This window comes from Typopeltis vanoorti, chromosome 3 (assembly GCF_054136105.1).
Source record: "Typopeltis vanoorti isolate ZY-2024b chromosome 3, IOZ_Tvanoo_1.0, whole genome shotgun sequence".
NCBI lineage: Eukaryota > Metazoa > Arthropoda > Arachnida > Uropygi > Thelyphonidae > Typopeltis > Typopeltis vanoorti.
Genome location: NC_143551.1, coordinates 79,504,521 through 79,517,730, shown reverse-complemented (window position 1 = coordinate 79,517,730; position 13,210 = coordinate 79,504,521). Strand labels below are relative to the sequence as shown.

Genomic DNA, 13,210 nt, shown 5'->3' with positions numbered 1-13,210 from the left:
TAGTCCGAAAGTACGGAAACAAAGAAAGATAAATGAGAGTGAAAGTGAGAAGAATGATAGTGAAAGTTGGACGTATGTTGGACCCTAAAGTACGGAAACAAAGAAGGATGAATGAGAGGAAAAGTGAAAAGAGGGGGTCGAGAGTTATAGAAAGATTTAATGATAGAGAGAATGTGTCACGAGGTTTGGAAAGGTGAATCGGATTGGATGAAGCAAGAAATGAAATGGATGCGGAATGAAATTAAGAGAATTCAGGTCAAAACTATTAAAATAAATCATGATGGCATGAAAGAGTTAATGAAAGATGAGTGAGTGGCGTTGTATGGCGACTCCATTATTAAAGGTGTGCTAGAGGATAAAATGCACATGGTATGTTTTCCAGGCGGTAAAATGAGTAGAGTGATTGAGGCATTGAATATGAGGCGGGAGCGAGCAAAAGAGTTAATTGTATTAATTGGTACAAATGATTTGAGAGAGAACAAAGAGCATGTCAAAATGAATGTCAGGAGACTGCTTGGAAAGATAAAAGAGAATAGTGTGACAGGAAGGGTAGTCAGTGTGTTGCCTAGGTATGATTGTGGTGAAATGAGGCAGAGATCAAGGATTATGAATGATATTCTGGCTGAAATGTGTGAGGAGATGGGAGTACAGTTTGTTAATGTGTGGAATGAGTTTGAGGGACAAAGTGAGCTGTATGGGAGTGATGGACTGCATTTTTGAGTGGTTATGGTGTGAGTCACTTGGAGAGACTGCTGCTGGAAAGTAGAGAAGTGAATAGAGAGAATGAATCAGATAGAGAGGGGAGTGATGTGGAAGAGCAGGAGAGTAAGACAGGAGAGATTGAAGAAGTGGAAATGAATGGGGAAGTGAGTGGTATGAATATAGAAAATGAGAGAATGGGTGTGCAAGAGGAGCAGGGAAACGGGGAGGCTTAGGGTGGACAGGGGTACACAGCGTGAGAAAGGTGGATGCTCCAAGAGGAGGTGAGAGCATGTGTAGGCAGGAAAGTAATGGGATGACCAGGGATCAAGAAGAAACAGATGGAATTGAAAAGGGTTCTAAAATGAAGAAGCAGAAAGGGAAATTGCCCCCATTCTAGCATGGAGAGATCACATCGAGTGAGTGGTATCAGTGGAACTAGCTGTAGATCCAGAAATGAGTTGTTGTGTTTGTATACCAATGCTAGAAGTATAAGAAACAAGGCGGATGAAATGGTTGCACTAATTGCGTCTGTGCACCCAGAGATTGTCGGAATAAGTGAGACATGGTTAGATGAGGATGACATCCTGACAGGAATAGAGATGGAAAGGTATGATGTGTTTCGTGAGGATAGAAGGGGTAAAAAGGGAGGGGGAGTGCTATTGATGATAGAGAAAGAGTTATGTCCATACAAGGTAGAGATGCAAGAGGGAAATAGGGCCAGTGGTTTTGAGGCAGTATGGTGTGAGATAGAGGTGAACAGAATCAAATACTTGGTGGGATGTTGTTATAGACCTGGTAATGTGGATGGTGGGGATAGTGAAATGTATAGTCAAATAAGCCAAGCAAATAAGAAAAGGGTGATCATTATGGGTGATTTTAATTATGGCAATATAGACTGGAATGAAGAGATAGCAACTGGAAGCAAAGAAAATGAGTTTCTTGAGTTTTTGAGGGATAACTACCTCAGACAGTATGTAACAGAGGGCACACGAGGATTAAGGGTCTTGGATTTGGTCATCTCATCGGAGGATGTAATTATCAATGAGGTGTCAAATCATCCACCAATTGGTGAAAGTGACCATGAGGTGATTACCTGGGTGGTTGTCAGCAGTGCAAGGACCCCTGTGAAAAAATGGTATATGTGGAACTACAAGGGGGGTGATTATGAAGAGCTCAGGAGACAGCTTGCAGGTGTAGCATGGAATGAGGAGTTAGCTGGAAAAGAGATCAATGCAGCTTGGGGGATTTTCAAAAACTATTTAGTAGATGCAATGTCTAAATGTATACCATGGGTGAGAAGGTTAAATAAGGTAAGTGTGAGATGGATGAATAAAGAGATTAAGCATACAATACAGAGAAAAAGGGCATTGTGGAGGCAGCATAAGAGAAGTGGAAGTAACCAATTTCATGAGGTCTACAAAGACCAGGCAAGGAGGGTGACTTGGTTGGTGAGAGTAGCTAAAGAGAGGCATGAACAGCACTTAGCTAATGAAGGCAAAAAGAATCCTAGGGAGTTCTTTCGATATGTAGCCAGCAAAAGAAAGAATGATTATGGAAGGATGACATTGATTGGAGGAAATGGTATAAAGACAGCTGTTGCAGAATGTGTGGTGGAGATACTTAATGAGCAGTTCATAAAGATCTTTCAATCTTGTGAATGTGACTTCATGGAGAGATTAAGAGCAGTTGATGATGGGGAGGAGAGACTAACTGTAAGTGAGCAAGAGGTGTTTGGGGAATTGAGTAAACTAGATGTAAATAAGGCTGTGGGACTTGATAATATATCACTGCGTATTCTGAAGGAATGTGCCAGAGAGTTGACACCAGCCTTGACATATTTTTTTAATACGAGTCTTGCACTTGGTCAAGTTCCTAAAGAGTGGAAGGAGGGCAAGATTGTGCCACTTCATAAAGGAGGAGAAGGATACACAGTAATATACTTGGATTTCGCAAAAGCTTTTGATAGAGTACCTCATGATAAGGTGACAGTCAAACTAGAGCAGATGGGGTTGGATATTAGATTAGTGCATTGGATTGGAGACTGGCTATCTGATAGGTATCAACAAGTTGTGTATGGGGGTGCAATATCCAGGAAAAGGAAAGTCACTAGTGGAGTGCCTCAGGGGTCTGTTTTAGGGCCATTACTATTTAACTTGTATATTAATGATATTGGCAAAAATTTGGATGGAGATATTCAGTTGTTTGCAGATGATGCAAAGTTGGGACGAACCATAAAGAGTAGTGAAGATGTTGTGGCCTTGCAAGAAGACTTGAATAAATTGAGTGATTGGGAAAGCAAATGGGGATGTGAGTTCAATGTTGCAAAATATAAGGTTTTAAAATTTGGAAAACAAAGATGGGATGCAGAATTTATGCTTGGTGAGAATATATTGTTGGAAGTAGAGGAAATAAGAGATCTGGGGGTGATAGTGGATAAGGATCTAAAATTTAGGGGAGACACATCGCCAAAATTGTGAAGACAACACAAAGACTTCTGGGAATGATGCAGACGACACTGACATGTAGAAGTAGGGAGATTCTTGTTCCATTGTATAAGGCTTTGATTAGGCCACACATGGACTATTGTGCCCAGATTTGGTCACCTGGTTTTCAGAAGGATGAAGAGATGTTGGAAAGGGTTCAAAGGCGACTGACTAAGGTAGTTTCTGACCTCTGGAATGTCGAGTATGAGGAAAGATTGAAAAGATGTAATTTGCAGAGTCTAGTGGAGAGAAGGAAGAGGGGAAATATGATAGAGACCTACAAGTTGGTAAGGGGTTGTTATAGGATCAATGGTGGAGAAGTTCTACAGAGAACAGTGGGAGATCAGGGGAGAACCAGAGGTCATCCCTGGAAACTGTATAAAGAGGGTGTGAGTAGGGGAGTGAGAGGCAGGTTTTTTCGTGCAGAGTTGTGAGTGATTGGAATGCCTTGCCTGAGAGTGTGGTGTCTGCAAGGAGTTTGAATGTGTTTAAGACACGGTATGATGAGATGTGCGTGAGATAAAAGGACCTCCTAGATGAGTCTTTGACTCCATGAGGTCTTGTTTAATAATAATAATAATAATAATAATATTTTGGCAGGATAGGGAAGGTAAACATGGAGGTGAAGTGCTATTCATGACTAGAGATGATTTTTGTCTTCTCAGGATGCAGAATGACAGAAATAACACTAATAGTTTTGAAAGTAAATAGTATGAGATAGACATCTATAAGACAAGATATCTAGTTTGTATATAGCTATAAACCAGGGAATACAGATGGTGATGATGAGGAAATGTTTAGCCAAATTACTTCATGCCTAATATCCCATGCATCTAAAATTATTTTAACCATTGTTATCAAAGAAACTGAAAGAGCTTAATCGGAATGGGAACCGTTAATGCTATCCTGGAACTAAAAATACTAATATAAAGATCACTTGGAAGAAATAGGAACATTTACATATGCTTCATAAACTTTCAGAAGGTCTTTGACCAGGTAAAACATAATAAAATGCTCAATATATTAGATAAATTAGACATAGAAGATCATGTACTTAAGATTATAAAAATGATTTACACCAAAAAGAAAATGCAGCTGTTTAACTCTGAAACTTCTTCTGTAGCGAAAATCAAAAGAGGAGTTAGACAGGGCTGCATCCTTTCACCAAATCTATTTAATATTTATAGTGAGACAGTGATGAAAAAGATTGAAAAATAAAATATAGGAATCAATTTCAATGGTATAAAATACAACAATCTTAGATATGCTGATGATACCATTCTAACAGCAGAAAACAGAAAAAAAATTAATCAAATTACTGCAGTTATTAATTGAAGAAGTAAAAAGTTTGGATTCGATATAAATGCAAAAAAAAGTCCAAATTTATGAAAATCTCAAAAGAAAATAGATCCGAGTCAATATTCGTAAATAATATGAAAATTTGAACATACAACAGAATACAAATATTTAGGTACTTACTTTACTGCAGATGGAAAGCAAGATAAAGAAATAAAAATAAGAACAGCCATAGCTAAAGATGCCTTCTGGAAAAATAAAGTTCTGCTCAGAAGTTCTGTGGGTATTGAGATAAAGAAGATTAGTGGCGAGTTTTCACATATGGAAGTGAGACCTGGGTATTCAAGAAGAGAGTAAGACAGATGCCTTTGAAATGTAGTGCTATAGGAGAGCTCTGAAAATCTCATGGACAGAACATGTGACAAATACAGGTGTCCTATAGAGAATGAGAACACAGAGATCTTTATTACAGGAAATGATTAAAAGAAAGATGAGATTGGCAGGACACGTACTGAGAGGTTCAGCTGGACAGAGGATACTAACAGTTTTAGAAGGAAAAATTATGGGAAAAGGATCAAGAGGTAAAACGAAGGCCATGGCTTGAAGATAAGATCATGGACAGGTTCACATAGCTATGTAGAAACAAAAGGAAAGCCACCAACAGAGAGAACTGGAAGGAGATGGTGCTGCACTCTCTTTCACTGAGGAAGATACATGAAAGATAGAGAGAGACGATGAGGAAATGTTTAGCCAAATTACTTTGGCAAAGTGAGTGATCATTATGAGGGACTTCAACTATAGTGATATAAACTAGACAGTAGAGGCAACATGCACTAAAGAAAACTGAATTTTTGGATTTCTTGAGGGACAGCTATCTAAGACAGCATGTGATGAAGGGAGCACAAGGATCAATAGTTTTGTTTGGATTTGGTTATAGCATCAGAGGATCTGATTGAGACTGAGATATCATACTTGTCCCAGTTTGTGAGAGTGACCATGTAGTCCTGACTTGGAGGATGAACAAGCATGTAGAAATATCATGGCAGAAGGAATTTACACTGCTTGGAAAGAAATCAGTGAATGCCCCCCCCCCAACATGAGCAAGGTGCATTGTGCCATGTAATGAGTCGTGTGTGTGTAGCCAATATAAACTGGAGAAATATGATGCTCCCAAGTCAATGCAACCGTGTCTAGGTAGTTTACCTCCAGTCTCTCTCTTGGCATAAACACATCATATCAGTTGCTTTCTCAGCATCCAAAAAACTTGGCATTTTCTTTCATTCAAGATGCTATTTTACACCTACTCTTAACTATCTAATATATCAAATTCACACATACTCACCTGCTCACATGTTTGGAGTGATGCACCAAAAATTTCCCTAAAAATCCATGACACTATCCAAAAGAGAGCAATTTGGCTCATAGATAATCCCTCTCTTTAAGATTCACTTCAACTGCTGTCTCACAAATGCAGTGCTTCAGCACTGTATCTATTCTACAGGTACTTCAATGGACAATGCTCTACTGAACTCGCAACATTCATCCTCTACTTTTGTTGCACCTGTTAAAACAAAAGCAGCAGCTGCCCAGCAACCTTTAACTGTGCAACCTTTTACTGTGCAATGGCAAACACACTGAACCTGCTTCTCCTCTTCTTCTTTTATTCCATCCACCTCTGTCCTCTAGAACAGCCTTCCTCATGAAGTATTCCCTAACAACTACAACCTGCAACTCTTCAAAAAAAAAATAAAATAAAATAAACTCTATCCCAGTCCTCATCCACATCCCCCATATAGCACTGATGTGCTTATAGGGTCCTTCAACTTCACATGTATAGAATCAATATATATAAAAAAAGCACCTGATGGAAGGAACATGGAGTTTGAGAGTGCTGGATCTTGTGATAGCACCAGAGGATGAGGATTTGTTCCTAATCAATGTAGTCACTCACCTCCAACTTGGGAAAGTCATCATATATTCTTGACTGGGAAAGGACTACAACTGTAGAATTTTCAGTTAAGAAGGAGTTTATGTGGAACTACTGAGCTGGATTATGACATAAGAAATTGAAAGGGCAGGATATTAGCAGTGCATGAGAAATCATTAAGGAATGCTTGAGGAAAGCTATGTCAAATTGCATACCAATAGTTAGAAAGATAAATGAAGTCTGAGCGAAAATGGATGAATAGTATAATTAAGCAGAAGTTGTAAAAAAATAAATAAATAAATAAATTATGGACAGAATACAAAGAAAAATGTAGTTAGCAGGGTCATTATCAACATATAGCCCAGGCAAGAATGGCAAGCAGCATGGTTAAAGGAGCAAAAATCAGATTATAAAAGGAAATTAGCCAAACAGGAAAAGGAAATTCCAAAGACATCTTTTAGTATGTGGCAAGTAAAAGGAAGAATAATTATGGAGAGATAACGTTAATGAATGCAGATGGTAGGGAAGTGAGAGAAGTAACATAAATGATTTAACCCTTAGTCTACTCATGGCACTAATTGTAGAACATGTGAAAGATATATTCATGGAGAGAGGTGTTTCTCTAGTTACAACCTTTCATGAATGGTATTTGCATTAATTTTTTTAACTTATTATTACACATGTTAAAATTTCAGTAGTATTGAATCTATATTTACTGTTTAGTTTTATAGCTTATATTCATTTGAACTTCATGTTTCAGTTTCTTAAAAACATTGTCAAATCCAGGGAAGAATGTAGCAAATGAGTGGATAACATTAATGCTTCATACAAAAATTGATCATATTCTAAAAATACTGCTTACCTTTTCATCTCTCTCTCTCTCTCTCTCTCTCTCTCTCTCTCTCACAAGACAGAATTATACCTCTACATTTTGCAAAATATTTTGCAGAACTTAAAGCAAATTCTTTTATAGTTCAAAAGTAAATACTCTAGAACCAAAAATACCTTTTTTCTAAAGAACACCAGCCACAATATGGATTTCTTACTTGAAGACACATATCACAGCTACCATATTGATAACAAGCCTCTATCCTGGCTTTTGCAACCTAAGGGAAAAAAAAAAGAAGTAAATTCCATTTCTTAATAAAATTAATAATGATAATATAGTGGAACATGTACTTTAAAAATTTACAGTGCATTTTCCATGAGACTTAATACCAAATGATGATTAAAGTGATATGAATGTATGTGCAGAATTATAAACACTTGAAAGGGTAAATAAATTTATACATAGGTCATTTCAGCATTATAATCATATCAGAAAATAATACAAATTAATAAGAAAGTACCATAGTAATGTGAAAGATATATTCATGGAGACAGATGTTTCTCTAGTTCATGTTGGAGGTTTAATGGAATATTTACAACACTAGGAAAGGATTAAAATCTAATTTTAATGCTTCCAATATTTTCCAATATTTTGTCTCAGTCGCTGAGACATATTCAGGGTTATGAGGATTATTCACAACTTTCTTAACCTGCTTCTAAATTCTGGGGAATCCTTTAAATTGTCACTGACAATTTTTTCAAGGCACACAGCATCTGCAAAAAGCATCCATGTTTAATATTCTCTGTTAAAACTTGATAAGAACATGCTGAATAGCAGATATCAAAAAGTCATGAGTCTCAAGATTTAGGGCAACCAGTGGTTCATCCCAGGGATCAGGTCTTGGCACATTATTATCCAATTTTTACATTAATGACATCGGAAAGGATTTTACAGGAGACACATGGCTGTTTGCTGATCATGCAAAGATAGATAGGGTAATTAGAAATGTGTCTGGCATGCAGTACTTGCAGAATGATTTGAATAGGCTAGAATGTGGGCATGTAGAAATGGCTACTGGAAATGTGGAAACTGATAAGGCTATGGATCTTGGAGTTTTAGTAGATAGGACATTGAAGTTTAGGGACAATATAGAAAAAGCTGTAAATACAACTCAGTCAATAATTCTAATGCAGAAACAAGAACTGAAGGATAAGGAAATCATTTTGCTTCCTTACAAGGTCTTGATATGACATTACGTGCAGATCTGGTATCCTGATTTCCAAAATGATGTAAATACAGTGGAGAGGATGCCAAGGAGAATATTAAAGACAATATAAAGATTGTGAAATACAGATGATAAGAACAGATTGAGAACTTGTAGACTGCAAACGCTAGTAAACAAGAGAAAGAGGAATCATATGATAGAAACCTTCAAACTTCTGAAAGGATTATATGAGATACCAGGAGATGGAATTTTTCATTTTATGGAAAGTGAGAAGAGGACAAGAGGATATCTGCCATGGAAGTGGAGAATGAATGCAGTTAGGAAAGAGGTGAGAGCCAGATTTTTCTCTCATAGAGTAGAGTATAATTACACACTACTTTATAGAGGTAGTGAATACAGGCAATGTGAATGAATTCAAGAAAAGATATGTAAAAAAAGTGTGATATATGGCCTCCTTCAATGAGTCCTTGACTCTCTAGAGGTCTCCGGTAATAATAATAATAATAACAATAACTTTAATGCTGCAATGATGTCCACACTTTCATGTAACAGTCTGCAGACTGAAAATTGAAGATGCATTTGGTGAAAGTTGAGGTATGGGGAGATGAGTAAACTAGATTTTAATAAGGCTGTGGGACTTGATAATATATCACCACGTATTCTGAAAGAATGTGCCAGGAAGTTGACACCTGCCTTGACATATTTTTTTAATATGAGTCTTGCACTTGGTCAAGTTCCTAAGGAGTGGAAGGAGGGCAAGATTGTGCCACTTCATAAAGGAGGTGATCGAACTCAAGCATCAAACTATAGGCCCATCTGTGTGTCAGGTGTTGTGGTTAAGTTGTTGGAGAAGCTTGTGAGAACTAGGATCCAGAGTTGGGTTGATAACAATGGCATTATCTTTGATGGACAGCATGGATTTGATAAAGGGAGGTCATGTTTTAGTAATCTACTTAATTATTACAATAAAGTAACTGCTTCCTTGGACAGAGGAAAAGGATACACAGTAATATACTTGAATTTCGCAAAGGCTTTTGATAGAGTACCTCATGATAAGTTGACAGTCAAACTAGAGCAGATGGGGTTGGATATTATATTAGTGCATTGGATTGGAGACTGGCTATCTGATAGGTATCGACAAGTTGTGTATGGGGGGGGGGAGCAATATGAAGGAAAAGGAAAGTCACTAGTGGAGTGCCTCAGCGGTCTGTTTTAGGGCCATTACTGTTTAAATTGTATATTAATGATATTGGCAAAGATTTGGATGGAGATATTCAGTTGTTTGCAGATGATGCAAAGTTGGGACGAACCATAAAGAGTAGTGAAGATGTTGTGGCCTTACAAGAAGACTTGAATAAATCGAGTGATTGGACACTGAAATGGGGATGTAAGTTCAATGTTGCAAAATGTAAGGTTTTAAAATTTGGAAAACAAAGATGAGATGCAGAATTTATGCTTGATGAGGATATATTGTTGGAGGTGGAGGAAATAAGAGATCTGGGGGTGATAGTGGATAAGAATCTAAAATTTAGGGGACACATAGCCAAAATTGTGAAAACAACACAAAGGCTTCTGGGAATGATGCAGAGGACACTGACATGTAGAAATAGGGAAATTTTTGTTCCGTTGTATAAGGCTTTGATTAGGCCACACATGTACTATTGTACCCAGATTTGGTCACCTTGTTTTCAGAAGGATGAAGAGATGTTGGAGAGGGTCCAAAGGTGACTGACTAAGGTAGTTTCTGACCTCTGGAATGTTGAGTATGAGGAAAGATTGAGAAGATGTAATTTGCAGAGTCTGGTGGACAGGAGGAAGAGGGGAGATATGATAGAGACCTACAAGTTGGTGAGGGGTTGTTATAGAATCAATGTTGGAGTAGTTCTACAGAAAATAGTGGGAGATCAGAGGAGAACCAGAGGTAATCCCTGGAAATTGTATAAAGAGTATGTGAGTAGGGTAGTGAGAGGCAGGCTTTTTTTCGTGCAGAGTTGTGAATGATTGGAATGCCTTGCCTGAGAATATGATGTCTGCAAAGAGTTTGAATGTGTTTAAAACACGGTATGATGAGCTGTGTGTGATAAAAGGACCTCCCAGATGAGTCTTTGACTCCATGAGGTCTTGGAGTGGTAATAATAATAATAATAATAATAATAATAATAATAATAATATGAATATAACTTTAATGTTTGCATGGTCCTTTAGTAGCAAAAGTGATAATGAGGAAAAATGTCTGTGATAAGGAGTACTCTGAAAGATTAATTCTGATCAGTTTCTTTTTAACTTTGGTTACAAAACAAAATCCAAACTTTTCTATCTGAAAAGTTTGAATTTTGAAAGTTTTTTTTTTTTGAATTTTTCAAAACTCTTGGATTTCTGTATGATAAACCAATCATTTATATTTTTGAATTTTTATAAAATCACAAGTAGGACAACATGCTCTTCTTCATCAGAAAAGAATATCCTGTTACACGATTCATCCTAGTTGAATATCTGCTCTGGTTTGTAACCCCGCTAAATGCATTTTTTCAATTAGCAGGGAAATTTTTTCTGCTACATCAGGGGTGGCATAGACACTGCGGAACTGCAGCACCCCACCCAATGTTTCTCGATATATAAATATATTTATTAATTTATTTATATTTGCTTGTAATATTTAATTTTATCATCAACAATCCTATATAATTCTCTTATTTTGTACAAAAAAATAATAAAAATCCATCTTGTAGCACTAAGGAGGGCGAAGAATGCAAGCAGTACTGTGCTTACCACAGTGTCACATTGACGCACGCAAGCATATGCATGTCATAGTCAGATGAGAGCTATTAGCGTAATGCGGCAGCACTGTCTGTCGTGCAGATCCACTGTTGTTTATATGCAGTTTGCGCCAGTAGTAGAGTGTTCATAGTGCTTATCGTGTTTACTCCGTCTCTTTAAATATTTGGGCATTACAATTAAAGACATAACATTTGTTATAGTTTTTATTTTAGAACATTATTGGGGTTATGATAATGGATTTTATTTTTAAGTAATTTTGAATTTTACTAAACTGTATAATTTTATCGATAATAAACAATATTTTTTCATGTTTAATTTATTTTTTTGAAATTTTACCATAATTTTGATATTTTATTCAAACATGTATACACTGTACTTACAGTGTGTATGTATATTTCGAAAGTTGCAGCACCCCCATGATTTCAAGCCACGAGCCGCCACTATGCTACATGCATCTCCAGGGCCAGCTCTATCGATGGTGCAACACATGCATTTGCACGGGGGAGACAAGTTTTGGTGGGGGCAGCAAAATTTCATTTACTCTGTGTTTGATGAGTATACTCATCTTCACTTGATTTTAATTACGCATGCAGATGCACATTTTCTGAATAAAATTCCCCCGTTAAATGGTTAATTGTCTCTCTTTCTGTAAAAAATATAGCTTATGATCATTTTTCATTAACTTATGAATTTTCATTAGGCAATGATACTATTTAGAATTTATGATTAGACATGTTGAAGCCTAGATTAACATCATGGCTTTTAACACGTTCGCTGCCACGCTACTTCAGCATAGTCTGTTCCCATATGCCAAGCAATTTCACTTCTTCAAGGTCAGTACATGTAATCTTGTTGCCGGCGGTAATCGACATATGAGTATATTGGCTTGTATACTCGTATGTTGATTATACGATCGTATGTCAGCACAAGCCAACTACGTATGTTCGTAATCGACATACGTAGTTGGCTTGTGCTGAGCATATACCATCTATGAGTATACACAGTTTTGCTGCTAGCTCCACAAGCCAAGCATTTTCACTTCTTCAAGGTCAGGATGGGTAATCTCGTTGCCGGCGGTAAGCGTCATACGAGTATACTCGTAGCTGGCTTGTGTGGCTCATATACCAACTACGAGTATACTCGTAGTTGGCAGCGAACGTGTTAAGATGTCATTAAAATAGTTTTTTACGGGAAAGGGGGTGGCAAAATATGCTATTGCATGGGGAGGCCCTGTGCATCTCTTCAAAAAAAACAGAACTGCTGGAAGAGTTGTTGAAGTTTGAGAATCTCATGTTATCAATGTTTTAGATCTCATAATACTTGATAACTAAGGGATACCTTTTAGTTAATTTTTTTAATTGCAATCAAATATTATCAACATCTATATCAAACTGACAAAATTTAATTTTGTAGTTACTGTATTTAATGCTGATTTTATGATTTAATATGATTTAATCCTGATGATTCAAATGCTTATTTTCATTCTATCTTCAAACATTTTAACATAGGAAAATCTTTATCTTTTTTTTTTATTGGTATCTCTTCCTGATTTCATTCATTCTTGCTAAGTGAGCTTCTAAGCGATGAGGTGAGAGAATGACAATATTGACAATGGGTTGTGAGACCACAATCCCAATTTGACACTGGATAATTATATTGCTGCCAAGATATTTGAAGACTATGCATTTAAAAAGAAAACTGTCTGAGGGAATAATACAAAATAGAAATTACTATTAAAAAATAAAAACTGACAATACTGTATGAAAAAAAATATTAATAAAAGTAAACAATGTTTTTTTGGCAATGTTAGAATGTTATGGAAATTTTAAATCTACATACAGTGACGTGAGGATGAAATTTTCTGCATGGTTCTATATTTTGACAATCTATCATCATCATCAAATTCCTGACATCATAAGGGGCATACAGGATATGATAGTGCTACAGGAAAAATTTACATCATTATTAAC

General features: G+C 36.7%; 1 protein-coding gene across 1 annotated transcript in view; it reads right to left on the bottom strand.

Moving 5' to 3' along the window:
* The window catches only part of LOC150108311 (plexin-B-like), a 331,489-nt gene that overhangs the window by 271,627 nt on the left and 46,652 nt on the right, over positions 1 to 13,210 (bottom strand). Inside the window, exon 4 of the mRNA XM_090390442.1 lies at positions 7,414 to 7,514. Within this exon, the coding sequence (XP_090246568.1) occupies positions 7,414 to 7,514 (101 nt within the window). The remainder of the gene's footprint in view (positions 1 to 7,413; positions 7,515 to 13,210) is intronic.